The 16,179-nt window shown below is 41.3% G+C and overlaps 1 protein-coding gene across 5 annotated transcripts in view; it reads right to left on the reverse strand.

The window, feature by feature from the left end:
• Positions 1 to 3,492: 3,492 nt before the first annotated feature.
• sult4a1 (sulfotransferase family 4A, member 1) overlaps positions 3,493 to 16,179 on the reverse strand; it is an 80,638-nt gene continuing 67,951 nt past the window's right edge. For 2 of the 5 annotated variants that reach the window (XM_017302928.2, XM_017302927.2), the window contains 2 exons: positions 10,913 to 11,051; positions 3,493 to 8,744 (listed from right to left, as the gene is read on the reverse strand). In XM_017302928.2, coding sequence (XP_017158417.2) covers positions 8,632 to 8,744; positions 10,913 to 11,051 — 252 coding nt within the window. In that variant the 3' untranslated portion in view covers positions 3,493 to 8,631. Of the gene's footprint in view, positions 8,745 to 8,863; positions 8,924 to 10,912; positions 11,069 to 16,179 lie in introns of all 5 variants that reach the window. The other 3 variants (XR_014086043.1, XR_001776228.2, XM_081603924.1) reach the window with 3 other exon arrangements.

The following is a 16,179-nucleotide window of genomic DNA, read 5'->3' on the forward strand; positions in this document are numbered from 1 at the left end:
TACTCTGTAACATAGTTTAGACTTAGATATGCGATTCTATGCATCATAATTTCAGGGATGGAAACATCTTGTCTCCTGTCCTAACATAACATGAACTTCACTTTTTTGCCACTTGTGGCTTTTATTTTGAAAGAAATCCAACTGGCAGGGGAGGACATGGAACCACGTAGCAGAGTTGTAGTCAAGACCACCGAACCCAAGTCAAGACCAAGACCAGCACCCTGCGCTACATGACACAATAAAATTAAGTGCACCTATCAAAATTGCTTCTCAAATTGATCTGAAAGATCCACATTCCCATAAAAACACCTAGATATTAAACACTTAGAGCTTAAATATATTTAACCAGTATCAATTCAAACTCTTCTTTATTCTGTTTTGCTTTCATCTCTGTGCTACGATCCACAAAGGTCTCATGCCATCCTTAAAAAGATAACGCCCTGGGCAGTTGCCCATGCTGCATATGTCAGAAACCACAACTGTCTGCACCATTAAACATAGCAATTAACAGTAAACAACACTCAACTATGAACACTGTCCAAGGCGCAATAAGCAAGAAGTAACCAAGCAGAAGGAGCACAGAGACTGTTCTCATCCTCCCTCCTGCTGCAATATCTGCCACCATGACAGGAGACGAAATAGCAGGCAGCTTATGTTGTTGTTTTATTTATTCGCCAATTAAATAAATAATAAAAAAAACATACATATGTGAAATAAAATAACTGCAGTGTACGCACGCAGTGAGGCTTCAGTCCCATTAACCTTAGTAAAGATCCGTCCAGAAGAATCGGATCGTTCCTGAATGTCCTGAATGTCACATCACTATATTGCAGACTTTGGTCACAGCGTTGTCCCATATATAAGACACCTCAGTCAACACCTCCGCACAATAATTCAGCGCATGAGTGACAACTTTTTTTTCATCGCAGATGCAACATGTCTCTGTACAGCTAGCTTTGCTAGCATCACGTCCACAGATCTTACCTTTCTTTAAGCTTTCCTTCGAAGTGACGCTAAAAGTTGGACGAAGTTCCCACCGTCTGTGAAAGCGAAGCGCTGCTGATTTTACATGTCGCCATATCAATTTATGCAGCAATATTATAATACTGACGATTAGACAGACATCTTCTCCCGCTCAGAGGAAACCACTGCGCATGTCTGGAGCTCCGCGTGCAAGTAAAGGTGGAGGCGATGGGTCTACAGACACATAAGTCACATTATTGCTTGGATTTTACGGCGCCACCTTAAGTCCCTGAACTTCACATTTTAACGGACAAAAAGAGCAACACAACTTGGATGTAACAAGTAACGGACAGTTTTCTAGAAATGTAGTGAAGTAGAAAGTACAGATACTTACTGTAAAATGTAGTGGAGTAAAAGTAGAAAGTATCCATTATTAAATCTACTTGAGTAAAGTACAGATACACAAAAATTGTGTATCTGTAGATACCACTGGGTACAACCATTGTACTGTAGGGAAGAACCAGGTCAGTCATATCACTATGGCGATGGATCTGGTAAAAGCTTCAGTCATTACACTCTGTTGGTGGACCATGTCAAGCATGTCAGACCTGCATGGATGTACTCCTTAAGGCAAGCTAAAACATTGGGTCCAAAGTAATGGGCACACTTCTGCAGGCCCCATTTAAATTTCTTCATTTAAATTTAAATTTTCTAGTTTTGTTTGTATTTCCTTTTAACTCACTTTGAATTGCCTTGTTGCTGAAAATGTGCTATATAAATAAAATTACCTTACCTTACCAGACAGATCTATAGGTTCAAAGCTCCTCTGCCTTTGAACCTGCTTCCAGCTCAATCTGTGAGGCAGAGACCCGCTTTTTCTCACTTCCTACTTCTCCTGCTCTCCTTTTTGTATTGTTTCTCAGTTATTTTTCTCTCCATAGAAGCTACATGTGGTCTGGCGCTGAGGTTGGCTGTTCTACCTTCCTGGAGGAGGGGATTGGCCTTGATAATGCTGCCATGAGCTTACTGTCCTGCTATTAACTTTTTACTTTCATCAATATCAGAAATCATTCTACATTAGTTTCTTGTGCATTCTGCTTTGTCTTCTCAAACCTCCAGTCGTTTTGTGTCAGATGGTTGCTTGAACTGAGCCCGGTTCTGGTTCTGCTGGAGGTTTCTTTCTCTTAAAGATGAGTTTTTCCTCTCCACTGCATGCTTGCTGTAAAGTCAATGACGCAGCGCAACACAAGGGCTACATGCTGGTCCAGTAGGAGTGGATGCTGCAGGTCAGGGACTCCAGGCTCTGCTGGGTTTCCTTGAATACGAAGTTTTTAATCTACTTTAAATAATGAATTGAGTATACTGTTGGATAACTATAATCAATTGGAATGTATGTATGACTGAATTCAAATGATTTTTTATAAAGTGCCTAAAGATGACATTTGTTGTGAATTGGTGCTCTATAAAACTGAATTGTTAATAATTGACTTAGTCTAAAAAGTGAAAAACGGAACAGCCAGGGTTAAAATTATTAATTAATTATTTTCAATCAGATATTAAAATTATCTGGTTTCCAGAAATAATTTTTTTTTATTAGTTTTGTACTTTGGTAAACATCTGCAGGTAGTTGTGTCAAATACAAAATAAAACAGAAAAAGAACGAGTCAGTATCATGGAGCAAAAGAGAAAATTACACCTTCTGACTCAGAAGTTCCCGTCTGCTTCAACAATTACCACATCCGTTTCTCCACAGTGCAGTCCAAGGAGACTGAGCTTCACTAGGTTGGGAAATGCTATGCTTTACTGCCATCTTCTGGAAGGCAGCAGTACAGAGAAAACCTAAACTGAAAACATTTACAGCTATAACTCTGACAGATCCTTCATCCCTCCATCCATTTTTAGCTCATGGTAGATGTGTAGACATTTCTGTATTTTTGGCATGTTTGTTTTCTTTCCAACTGTAATTTGCTCAGTTAATTCATTGTTTGATATTTGATAAATCGGCAGGAAGTCGGAAAGTATTGACTTCCTTGGAAACCTCTTTGGATATTTTCTGTTGGTTAACTGCACATAGACAAAGAAATAGATTAAATAATGTGTACAATGATTTGTAAAGTGTTGATAATCATGTTTTATTAGTTTAAAGAGTTGATGTGTTGTGTTGATGTTTTAAGGAACGCAAGCATTTTATTTCCTGAATGGCACATAGAAGGCTCATGGAATTTGTTCCTCTCTCTCTTAGAGTCGATACACTGTTACAAAACAGCTGAGGGACCCAGCAGCAAAAGCTCTAAGCTTGGGGAAAAAAAGCATGTTCATGGTGACTGGATATTTGGACTGACATGATTATAATCATGTTGGAAAGGCCTGTTTTCAGACTCTAGCGACAAAAGATGGGAACAATGACTGCTTCGACAAATAAATTGAATTTCAGCTGAATAAAATGCTCAATCTGATTATTTAACAGCAACTTTTCTAGTTCCAAAGTCTTCACTTCGCTAACATTTAGCAGTGCTTGGCCACACAAAATGTTTGAACAGGTGGGTTTTATTTCTCCTTTCAAAAGTTACAGTCTCATAGCTTATCAGTTTATTTAAGCAACAGACAATCAACATATAACTTTATAAAAAATATGTTGGTAAGTTCTTGGTGGAGCCTCAGTGCCTTACAAAGCAACTTGTCTTCCCTAAATCTCTGACTGCATCCATCTGAAAGAGCAAAAGAGCTCTGCTAATTACCATAAATAATCAATAATAATAATAATAATAATAATAAAAGCATCTTTGCAAAACAAGAAGATACGATTACTAAGTTTGGGTTGTTCCCTAGATCTATAAATGCAGGAGTTGGTCTGCTGACCTGAATCCTGGCTATTAAGCTGAGCTCGTCCTGCTGAGGTTCACCATGCTATACCAAGACCCAGAAGATCTACGCTCAGGTTTTCTGCTGCTTTGCCATGCTAAAAAAAACACATGAAAACATTTTACAGAATTTTGTTACAATTCAATTAAGTAAGTAATTGAATTAATTGATTATGTGTGCAAGTAAGTAAAATATTTTGTAAAACGAGTGAACATGTTCAATGTGGATTTAAACAAAGGGAAACAACAGCAAAATTAAACAGACGATCTATAACAGTTTGTGGACCAAAATATTAACAGAAATCAGTTCCTTTATTAGTTCTGCAAAATATAATATTCTGAGTATTTGTGTGCTTTTTTGTTGCTTGAAGAAAATAAGTTTAGTCTTAATCCTTTTCACACTTAAATGAACTTGAGTACATACTCAGTCAGTGAATGATGGTTTTATAAAAGTTAAAACAAGAAAACGTACAAACTTAAACTAGAATTACTCATTTACACAGTCACACAACCAGCATGTTTAGAGAACAGTAGAATATTTGTGCAGATGGATTTTCTGACATCCTGCTTCCTGTGAGGTGCTGGTGGGAGAAAGATGGAAAGAAGTGAAATATGTGGAAAAGACATCTTCACATTTCACTTAGACATGCACATGCATTGTCTTCCAACACAATTGATAACCCTCACATTTAGGAACCAATCATGAACTTCAATGTATTTTGGGGTGATATGATGTGCTTGACCAATACAATTATGGTATAATGATAATGTGGAAGTACAACAACATGGCAACAAACATGGTAGTTTTACAGAAAAGAAAAAATAAACCTGTAAAGTTTGCTTGCAACTGCCTTAAGAAGAACCTATTGGCTGCAGTTCCAGCTGCACACCTGTAGGGGTACGTCTCATTCCTCTTAGCAAATCAATACAAACTGAATCAGATTGAATGGGAAGCATCTGTGAAGATAAATGTTCAAGTCTTGCCACAGATTCCCAATTAGATTTAGATCTTGTCTTTGACTGACCCATTGTAATACCAAAATCTGCTTTCATCGAAACCATTTTATTGTAGCTCTGGCTGTATGTGTAGTGATTTGAGTTTCTGTGTTTATTTTTGGTTCTGTTTCGGTGAGTCTCTGTGCCGTCCTGTCTTGATTGTTCCCAGGTGTGTCTTGTTCCCTGATTACCCCCTGTGTCTTTAATGTCACCTGTGTCTCTGTGTCTTTGATGGATCCTCGTTGTGTCTAAGTCCTTGTCTAACGTTGTTGAACCTTGGAGGTTTGTCTTGAACCTTGGAAACGTACTCTTTTGTCGTCACAGTAGAACTATATAGTCCTGTGTTTACTGCAGCTCTTGTGTTCAGTCTTTGCCAGTTGCTACACTAGTAGCAACTGGCACTAGTAGTAACTAGTAGCAACTGCTAACACTAGTTAGCATTAGTCTCCGCTCACTGTGCTGCCTGTTATTTGGACTGTATTGAGCTGTATTTCACCATTAAACCACCATTCATCTTCATCTCTTGGGTCTACCGCGTTTGTTCTCACCACCACTCACCAAACTTCTTGACAGAATGTTGACCTGCTGGGAGATGAGCCTTCATCCAAGGTTTGAGTGGCAACAATGCAACAGCTCATGGTGATGTGCCGTGTCAGCTGACTGATCCCATTCCGATCCATGAACTGAGGATCTTATTCTGAATGTTTGTTGTGTTCCCTTCATGGCTTGTTGAAAACTACAAGCAGGACTTCTTATGCCATTCTTTCACCAGCAGCTTTTTCTGGACATTATTCTGTAAAGGCCATTCTTGGGAGCTCAGGTGTGACAGCTGTACTGATTCTCACCACTAGAGCTGTTGGTCTCTCCTGCTCTTCCAAAATTATCATGGATCTCTTGGCTATTTCTTTGGTTTAGGTGAATGGCCAATTATTGGTGTGTGTTCATCCTTTCCATGTTCAAATGATGGACTGAATAGAGATGCACAATGTATTAAAATGTAACCCTACTTTAAACTTCTGACCTGTCTGCAGTGGTCCTTGGTCTAACTGATACTGTTTTGTTCACTAATGCTCTGTAGCAAACCTCAGAGGCCTTCACAAAACACCTGGTTTAATAAGTCAGTTAAGATAATTGTAGCTTGTGGTTGCAACATGACAAATGTGAAGAGGTTCGTAAAGCCTTGCTTTCTGTCACAGCATCAAGAATCCAGAAGGTGGTGCTTCCGATGTTTGTATTTACTTCACAGATCTTCCCAGTGCCAACAAAAGTATACAGCAGTGGGGTGGTCAAAAGGAGTTTATAATGGGAAAGTGGTTGCTCATGAGAATTTCTATAAAAACACCCCCACCCACAGTCATCTCAGTCTCAACTTAAGACAAAACAATAAAGAATTGTTTGTCGGTTGGTCTTTGCTGCTAAAAAGCTTCTTGGCAATAAATCATGTTGGAGTGGCTCTCCATTCCAACAGTACAAACAACTCTCAGACAGTTGTTTGTAGTTTGAGCAGCAGGCCCTTGTTTGATAAATTGTTAGATAACCAAAATATTTTCTCTTAAACAGTCAGTCAATTCAATAAATGACACCAAATATTGACAGATCACCTGTTCAGCCATCCAAAGTCTCAGCTCTGCTGCACAAGAGAAATGACGAAGGCTTTTCAGTGGTTTAAGATCTATTGCCAAGAAACATTGTTTCAAAATAAACAATAAACCCAACAAATGTCCTTCATTTCTGTTAAATATATACTGAGTTGTTGTAATGTGCTAGACTCTAAGCCGTGGAAATAAAGATAGGAGATAAAGATAAAGATAGGAGAATTGGAATGGAGACAGAGTCAACTCTCAGAAGAAAGCTCACAACTGTCAAAATCCTGATGTGTCAGTGAATGTTGTCACATCTGGTGAATGTAACAGTACAACAACACATTCATGCGTGTACATTAAAGAAGCAATAGCATTAGAAATATTGCAGACTTGACACCATTTTTGTGGATGTTGAACCGGATGTGATTTGTCTTAAGAAACCACACAGTCTCTGGAACAAGGGTACAGTCCAGCTGGAAGTTAGAAACTGTCTGCTTCCAAGTGGAAAGAAAGTGGATGTAAATACTGCATGATCTAAATACTTCTTGCTTTCTGTGGTTTGCAGAACCTGCTTGTTTCCACAGTAAACCAAATGCACATAGCAGCCTCAACAAATATAGTGAATTTTGGAACTGATCATTAGACCTGTCACGATAACCGATAAATCAATTAATCGCACTATAAATTAAACCTATCTACCTCGTTTTAATTATCGGCTTTATCGTCTCTTCCTGCCTTTTTTTTTCTTTCTGTTGATGACACTGAATGAAAAAAGGCTCAGCTCCGGTGCTCTCCACTGACCCTCCCTTCCTCATTTCCTTAAAATGTCTAGGGCACACTGCAAGAGTTGTCGGCCGACTGTCGGCCCATTTTCAAAACCTGAGAGACCAACACATTAGCCAACAGAAATCCTAGGTATAACAGTTCGATCAGGTTCGATCATGCTGTGTGCCACACAGCCATTATTTTGGACCTATAGCCAAAATAATGGCTACAAGTAAAGTTAACTAATTTTAAAATCAGGCATTAATCAATGCTTTACTAGAATCTACTTGCAATGCATGTGGCTATAGAGTCAGGGTAAAGTCCTGACTGAATGAAAATTATTATAACCTATTTATGTCACGCTAACAAAGAACAGCTGAAAACTTACCGGGTTTCTCAACTGCGGTCGCAATTTGGCTCCAACTCCTTCCCTTGTCATTTCTATATTCTTTGCACGAAATGTTAAATACTGTAAATATTAATATTGTTTCCACATATCATCTCCAATGTCCGCTGGACTTCGGGTTGCGCCGTGTCAGCTGTTTGGGATTCCCCTCCGCAATTTCCCCTGTGGATATTTGGACTGACGCGGATTCTCCTCGGCGCTTTCTGATTGGCTACCATTCAGCTTTAACGCTCCCAGTCGGGGAAAACCCCTGATTTAGATCGGAGCGGCCACGACGATCTAAATCACACTACAGGATTATCGGTTACGAAATCACCAGCGACAATCTTAGATGGTCAACGCTCTAAGATTGTCGTAAGGGGAAAATAGGGGCAAAAAAAATCGTGTAGTGTGAACTACTGCGTTAGGATGTGCCCATCTTCTCCATTTAAATCTAGGGATTACTGAAGTGCAGTATAGTATACAGACTTCATAATCTGCACTCTTTTGGTTGAATGCAGTATTTATTTTCACTTCGACTTTAGGTTGTTTAGTTTTTATTCAAGTATGTTTTTTGTTAATGGAGACTGAGAATCCCATTTTATTTTTGTTTTTGGTTGTTTTGTTTATTTAGTTTATCAGTTCCAGTGTTATGTGCTCTTTTGAAAATAAAGTGTATCTATCTATGGCAGGAAATCACATGCATTATTACATTATTTCCATTAAATCAGTGTCAAAAGGTCTTAAAACAATATTATCGTTTAATCGCAATTATTTTTTTACACAATTAATTGCTCAGCAAAATTTGTTATTGTGACAGGCCTACTGATCATTGATATTTTAGAAGTTACACAGTGATTTCTGTTTGGTTCCAAGTGTGATTTCTGTGGAACCTTTTTAGAAGGTCAATCTACTCTCAGACAGTTAAACTTCAGATTGATTGAGCTGATGGAGATGCAGAAGCATGAATTTCTTCAAGATATGATCACTTGAGTGATCACTTCAGTGGTATTAGGGGAGTGAGAGTCTTTGGGTATTAGGGGAGTGAGAGTCTTTGGTGAGAGAGGTACAGCTGTCCTCACAGGTAGAAGTCAAAGCTTAGGTCAGATTTGGCCATCTTCTGTCTGTAATAAGCATCAAATGTCTCATTCATGGACACAGTGAAGACGTCCCTCCACACACCTACACGACCTGCAGAGAGAGGAGAGAATGTTAGAACCAGATTCACTGGGTTGTGTGTGATCACAGTTTAGTTACACTGATCTAGCTGCAGGGTGAGCGCAGCCATCCCGTGGAATAGCTCAGCTTACCTGATGCGACGTGATTTGACACAGATCAGAACAACAGGTCAGACACCAGATTTCAACTCACTGAATGAAAAGATAAGAAAACAATAGGAAAACAGAAAAAGGAGAAGTAAAATGAATGGCAACTCAAAATTTGAAAAAGAAAAATGTGTACAAGGACAAATGGCTTAAACAAAAACAGACTGGGTAGGTGGTTCAAAATGGACTACATGGTGCAAGTCAAACATGTCCACAAGAGGGTGGAACAGCCTCTCAAAGGGAGTTGGAGAGCAATTTCAGGAATTCAGTGAGCTGGCTTGAAACCAGGAGGTCCTCCTGTCCTCCAGACCCACTGTCCTCCTCCAACACACTGGAACCAAGATGGCTGAATTCCCTCAACAGCACCAAGTCTGATTAAGCCTGGTAACAAACAGCTCATTTGGTTCAGGTCTTATGGAGAAGGTAACTGAATACCAACACGGCTGACTTAAACCGAAGTCTGATGGAACCTATGTATCACTAGTCTGAAGACCCTGTATTCATAAATCTATTTTAGCACTTTTGATTTGGTGAAAGTCTACTCAACCCTGATGGACTGTCAGGGATGAACACACTGTATAAAAATAACTACGCTAACATCCACAGTGAAGAAAAAAGAAGCAAAAAATGTGAAGATTCGATAAAGTTGGACAGCTTGTGTTAGTGTTGAAAAAACTCCATGAGGACAAAATGAAATTAAAAAAAGCTTTCATGGAAATGGTGCTGAAGAGAAAAATATTTCACATAACCAAATGAAAGAATTAAAGCCTGTCTTGAATTCATTCATTTGTGAATGAATTGAAGAGTTATAAAGAGGTATAAATTACAATTCATCATTTGCTAATGCAAACGCATTTGTCTGGATTTACCTAAGAGATAAAATTTCCAATAATAGTTTTTTTTGTTTGGGTTTGTAAATGAACATCCACCGATGGATGAGCTGATTGGGAATATATATTTACTCTGGACTGCATGATGGGATTCAGGGAGTTTTTGTAAACTTTGGGTGAACATAATGTTGTAGGTTTAACTGTTGGGATCAATATAATGACAGGAGCTCCCAAGAAAAATGGAAAATCACTGACATTTCTAGATGAAATTCCACACATTCACTTGTAAACTTATTCCTCTCCCTCCTCCCCTTTTAATACTTTTCATACCTGTACTTTGCAATCATAATGTTTTTAATTGGTAAAGAGGAAATAACATGATAAATGGTTTTTAAAATGTTTGAATTGTATCCCTTCTTAAGGTAATTCTCTAATAGCTTTGAATTTTGTTGCCCTTTTTTTTTGCTAAACAGTCTGAGCTCAGTCAGATTGGATGACCTGTCGGCTCCACTCCTTCATGATGCTGTTTGTTCACTAATGTTCTCTACAGAACCTCTGAGGCCACAAACAGAACAGCTGTATCAGATAATTAGGTGCATTAGGTAAAACGATGACTTCTGAAGACAAGTCAGGTCATTGCCTCCCTATGTAGTTCTGTTTGATTCTCATCTCCCTCAGTGGTCCATGTAGATTTCTTCCATCAAACTCAAGTTCTCAGTTTTGGGAACAATGAACAATTCTTTATTTTTGAATCCGCTTTCATAAAGCCAAGCTACTAAGATGACCAAAGGTATTTTAGAATTACTATTCTGTTTTGGGATTTTAAAAGTTGACTAAGGCTTTCTAGTGAGACTTATTTGTTACCTTGTTTTTAGTGCTCTTTGACAAAAACTTGTCTGCTGGAAATTTAGCTAAAAATGTAATAAATAATCAGTGGGGATAAAGATACAGCTGGTTTACCAGATATTCATCTGGTAAACCAGTCACCTGCAGTGACTTTAACAAAGTGGTAAACTGCACATTCAGACCTGGTGAAATTACAGTGAACCAGGCAGAAATTTAAAAAGAAACAGGGAAATCTTAAAATAAGTAATTAGAGGATTTGATAACTTAACGGTTCCACACAGGCTCTTAAAACAAATCTAAGTAATGGTAAAAAACAAGTTGAGAACTTTAAGAGGCCGTCTGTTGCATGCTCACTCACAGCTAGAGATAGACAGCGCCTCAGATTTGCAGCATTGCTCAATCAGTTGGTTGCAGTTTTCCACCAGAACTTCCAGCTGAGTTTTATCACAAGAAACACCGAGGAACCGGGCCAGATGCTCCACCATCGTCCCCAGGTCCTGGGAGGGAACACAAACTGCAGCATCACATTGGAGCAGCAGTTAGCTCTGTGCACAAAGCTAACTGCAATCTCCAAACCTTCAGATGGTTTCACTACCTCTCTGACACAAAACAGTTTTGTTTGAACAAATTTGTCATGTTGGGACAGTAAAATATATCAACATAATCACACATACCTGTATCGTGAAAGGCCATTTTGAATTTGAGTCACTTTGTTATTGCTAAGGATGAACTTTCTACTAAAGAGGTTTTCACCGGTAATACAAGAAACTGATTCTGTACTAACAATGTATACATATGTATGATTTCTTTTTTTTTCCTTTTGTAGTTCAAAACAATATTTTCACTAATAAAATGAACATTTGACACTTGTTTTTTCTCATTCATTTCTCTGCTCAGCCACAGAAGCAGCTGTGAGACTCACTTCACATAAAATCACCAGGAAGAATGTTTACTACGCTGGGAGAGATTTGGAGCAATAAAAGATCAAGCCCTGATTGCTGCTTCACAGCAGCTCTGAGTCATGCAGAAAACACTGGAATAATGTTACATAACATGAACAGGTTGGAAGCTGATATATCTGAGCTGCATTTGATGCTTTCATTTAGAATGGTGCCAGGACAGATTTTACTGGAATTTATTCATTTATTACTCCTCTTATTGTGAATTCTGTGGGAGGGAGAAGTCCCAGGATGAGGCAAAGTTAAATAGTTAATCACTTCAGTAGGCTAGAGAGTGTTTCATGATCCTGAAATGTTTTCATGTTGTTTTTTTCTCATTTCCCCTCCCTGCCTCCTGTGTTGCCGATTCTCCACTTGGGGCTCCTGCTGTGTTGATGTTGCAATGTTGTCTCATAAATTATATCGATTTCAACTCCGTTTATATGTAACTTTACATCATTGTAGAGTTAATTATCAGACAATTCCATATATATATATATATATATATATATATATATATATATATATATATATATATATATATATATATATATTGTCTGTTACTACCCAATAGTAAGTCCCGCCCCCTCCTCACAACTCTTGGGACTCACTACTGCCCAGTTCTCTGTCTAACAGGTCCGGAAAACCCCCAGAAACTCGGGTCTTACCCTAGCGATAGTTTGTGGAGAATTATCTGTTTAAACTGGGGTCGGAAAGGACACGTCTAGCTCTGACTACCTTCGATCCAGAAGTTATGACCTTTTACAGTTGAGGGGCAATCCGCTGAGTAGCCCTCACAGCGACATAACCCCTACAACCACTCCTGTTAACGGTAGCTCCTTCCCTAAAATAACGGCACTTGTTAACGGCTAGATTAAATTCAGTGACTTAGAGTTAAGTCCCAAGGTCATTATTTTAACACTCACCAGAGGAAAACACAAAGCCACCCTGTCTCTAGCATCATGTATGTTGTTTTACTATATTTAGGAGAACCATCAATAATTAAGACTGACACAATTAAACTCACTGTCCACAATTCTCATTAGAATTTTAGAATTATAATTTTATTAAGCAAGCTTTGGCAGGGGCATATAACAACCGATTAATTTCCAAAAGTTATAAAAGAAGCAAAATAATGAAATCAACTAGGATCAATCACCTCCTTTCCTTGTTCTTATTCCTAACCTGTTTCACTAAATTCACTGAGCGAGGCTTTGGGAGAGGCTGGTCAACTCATACCCGATGGTCTTTTGGTCTCGGCAGCTGTAATCTTTTGGGGTCCTTGGTCAGAGTCTTTGTCCAGCCGGAGCAAAGTCCTCTTTACTGAAGAGAAGCGGAGAGAAGGCTCACGCTTTCCATTGAACATGCAGACTCCATGTCTTTGAAGGACCTCCGTCTCTTCTCCAAGTCAGCCGCACCGGAGTTGAGAAAGTTGGGTAGAGGCAGAGGATTCGGTCGGATCTGGAACCAGGGGTGTTGGCTGGTGGAACTCGTCCCTTCTAAGCAGCGTGAAGTCGTGGAATAAGTTTCCCTTGGTCCCTCGGTGTAATCCTCTGCTGGTCTGTAGTCAGCTCCCTCTGATGATTCCGCTTCTGCGCTGCCGACGAAGAACGCTCGTTCTGTCCCGTACATCGGTATTTATGCACTGTGTTTCCATGGAACCCGCCCATCGCATTATGTCATTGCCTGAGATCAGGGGCGCAACTACACATTATTCAGGTGTATGCGAAAACATAAATCGGCGTCCCCCCCCCCCCCCCCTCCGGAGACGACGATACGTGAAGGGCGCACTGAAGTGTATGGGAAAACATCATCGGCGCGCCGCCCCCTCCAAACGGGGTTTTGACGCCCCCTCTGGTGCTGCGCCCCTATGCGTTGCATGCGTTGCATACCCACTTTTTGCGCCACTGCCTGAGATCATGCAAGGCAGGGCTGCCGGTGGAAAGCACCGGGCTCTTTCTCAAGTTTCCAATGACTCATCCCTACCTACTCGCTTCATCGGGGCAGTTCCCTTTTCCATCGACCATCTGTTTCCAATTCTGCCGCACCCTTGCTTTCCTTCCCCATTTGATGACTCACCCCTCGCCTTTTGCTCAGTGAGAAGTATTCTTTTCCCCTACCACAGTATCCATGGTTTTTAATAATACATACTGATTTTATATAATCATGTTATTTGTTAGTTGATTCAAAAGTATAACCTAATGTAAACTATTATCATTCACTTGATTATAAGTACAGAACATCAACTGATTAGGAGTACAGAGTATACATTATTATAACATTTACTTAATCAGAAGTACAGAATACATGTTTTGACCATACATTACAGACACTCCTTCATTGGCCTGTGTATTGTCACTTTATAATCACTTATCACTTATAATCATCATTTAATCATTATTCGGTATACTGTTATTTCTCAGGCCTTTATTCCATTTTTCTGCGTATACCTGGACAGATCTCACATACCCATACCAGATTCCTCGACACCCCCTCCGTGAGATCGGACGGGGCTTCGCAGAAAATCTAAATTCCGACTACCAAAAGTCCAATTCATCACCACCATGGAGAGTCAAAATGTCTCTCTCGTAGCAGGTCGCAGGAGAAGATGAAGGCGTCCAAGTGTCCACGATCTCGTATTCCGTTAGGTGGGAAGGTGGAGAAGACCAGATCTCAGCCTCTAGTCCCACGTCTACAGTAGACTCAGACGGCCCAAAGGGGTCTTGGCGCTCCAACTGAGGTGGTGAGGTTGGAGAAAGCACTTCGGCCGCCAAATCCTGTGGCGGGGCCGCTGGAAAACTGCAACTTTCCTCGAGTTCCTTCAGCAGGTTCTCGAAGTCAATAGCAAACGAAGGAGACTGTGCCTGGCAGATGCAGGCGACAGAGGAGCTGACGTTGCTACTTTGGTGTTGGGGTGATGGGACAGGTATATCGTCGGTCTGGCATGCTTGCTGAGATGAACTGAGGGACTCAGTTTGAGTACTCTGTACGTGAGTTGCAATGCTGGTTTGGCACCCGACGTCGATGTACAGGTCAGGAGACGCCGGACAAACAGGTGGACGGGGGTTACCCACCGCCAACACTCGGCCATCCAAAAGGTGCAGAGTGGGTAGGCATTGACGAGTGATCTGGTTCTCCCATAGCTTCTGGACTATGGGTAATATCCGGTCGTTCCCCAAGTACGATGTGCGGAGAGTATCGTCGTCTTGGTTCAACGCAGAGGTCCACACGACTTTATGCACTTGTTCCAGGGATCGAGATGCAGAGGCCGAGACGTACGGCAGGTCCCGTTGCTCATTGAGGCAGAGGATCGCTGTAACGTTATCAAGGTGCACGCAAGCGTTACACCATCGGGTAGACGATGCTACCCACATGAATCCCAAGGATTCTACGGACGCTCCGCATCCCACACAGCAAGTTGGAGCCTAGGAGAAACAGCAACTCAGGTAATTTTCATGATTAGCGGGTATCGATTAATCAACAATTATAATGGATAAAAAGAAGCTAAATGCGCATAAGCAGGAGCAGGGATCAAGGCTGGTTCTACGCTGATGTGCCTCGTTGAGCCGCGAGCCAAGGGGAATTAATGATAGGGGGAGGATCTTCATATTCCGGGGACCCGGGAGTAGACATCGGGGTCGGGTCGTGAAATATGGCCCCGTGGGTCATGAGCCATACAGCAATGGGCAGCGGGGACGACTTCCCTAACCAATACAAAAGCACAAAAACTCCCCATCCTATTGCCCAGAGGGTCAGGGCAGCCCACTTACGAAGCCAGCGGAGCCTACCCTTGCCTTTGATGGATAGGGCTTGGTAGGCTAGGTAAATGAGGATGGATACGGCCAAAATGCCCTCGACGATAGCGGCCAGGATCTTGAGTGGTGCCGCTCGGGTAGCGTGAGTTCCCCCGAGGATCAATTCCATCAGGAAGGCCGCGGTGTCGATGGAAAGCCAAAGGCATGCCACCGCGCCTCGTCGCCAGTTGATGCGGGTCCTACCCATGAGGTAACAGGCGAAGAGGGAAGGTGCGAGATCCCATCGACCCAAAAAGATTGGGCGGAGGATGATCTTGATGAGCCCTTGAACCGAGACTAGCACCCTCAGGAGCTGTCCGGTGGACCAGGACCCGGTGTGGCAGTAGACAACCCAGGCCAGGATGAACCCGAGCTGCTCAGTGGTACTCACTTGGATGGGTGCGAAAAGTGTAGAGGGAAGAGAGAAGTTGGTTGAAGAATTAGGTTCCATGTCGTCCTTTCTTGTCCCTTGGTTTAGGTCCAGTCTTGATCGCAGTGGTGAAGATCGGCGACTGGCTCGCTGGCTCCCGGCAGCCTGCTTTTATGCTGAAACAGGCTCCTCCTCTGGGGGGAGGGGCCGGTAGTCCTTCCTCTCGCGATTACAAAGCATTCTTAGCCACTCCTTCACGACAACCACTCCCAGGATTAGGGCAATGGCTCCGCCCAGGAAGCCCAGCAAATATGGCCATAGCATGCTCAGAGCATTTAGCAACCAATGTTCGATAATACTGAGGCCTCCACCAACCACATTTCCAACCTCCTCAACTACATCCATAACGGTAGTAGTCAGGGTAGAGCCCAAAGTCTCGTACCAGTAACATGCATGCTGTTGCTCACCCGTTCCACATTTCTGCCACACTTCCTTGGAACTGTTGCAGGTGAGATTAGAATAG

This window comes from Poecilia reticulata, chromosome 23, assembly GCF_904066995.2.
Source record: "Poecilia reticulata chromosome 23, P_reticulata-male-v2, whole genome shotgun sequence".
NCBI classification, from domain to species: Eukaryota; Metazoa; Chordata; class Actinopteri; order Cyprinodontiformes; family Poeciliidae; genus Poecilia; species Poecilia reticulata.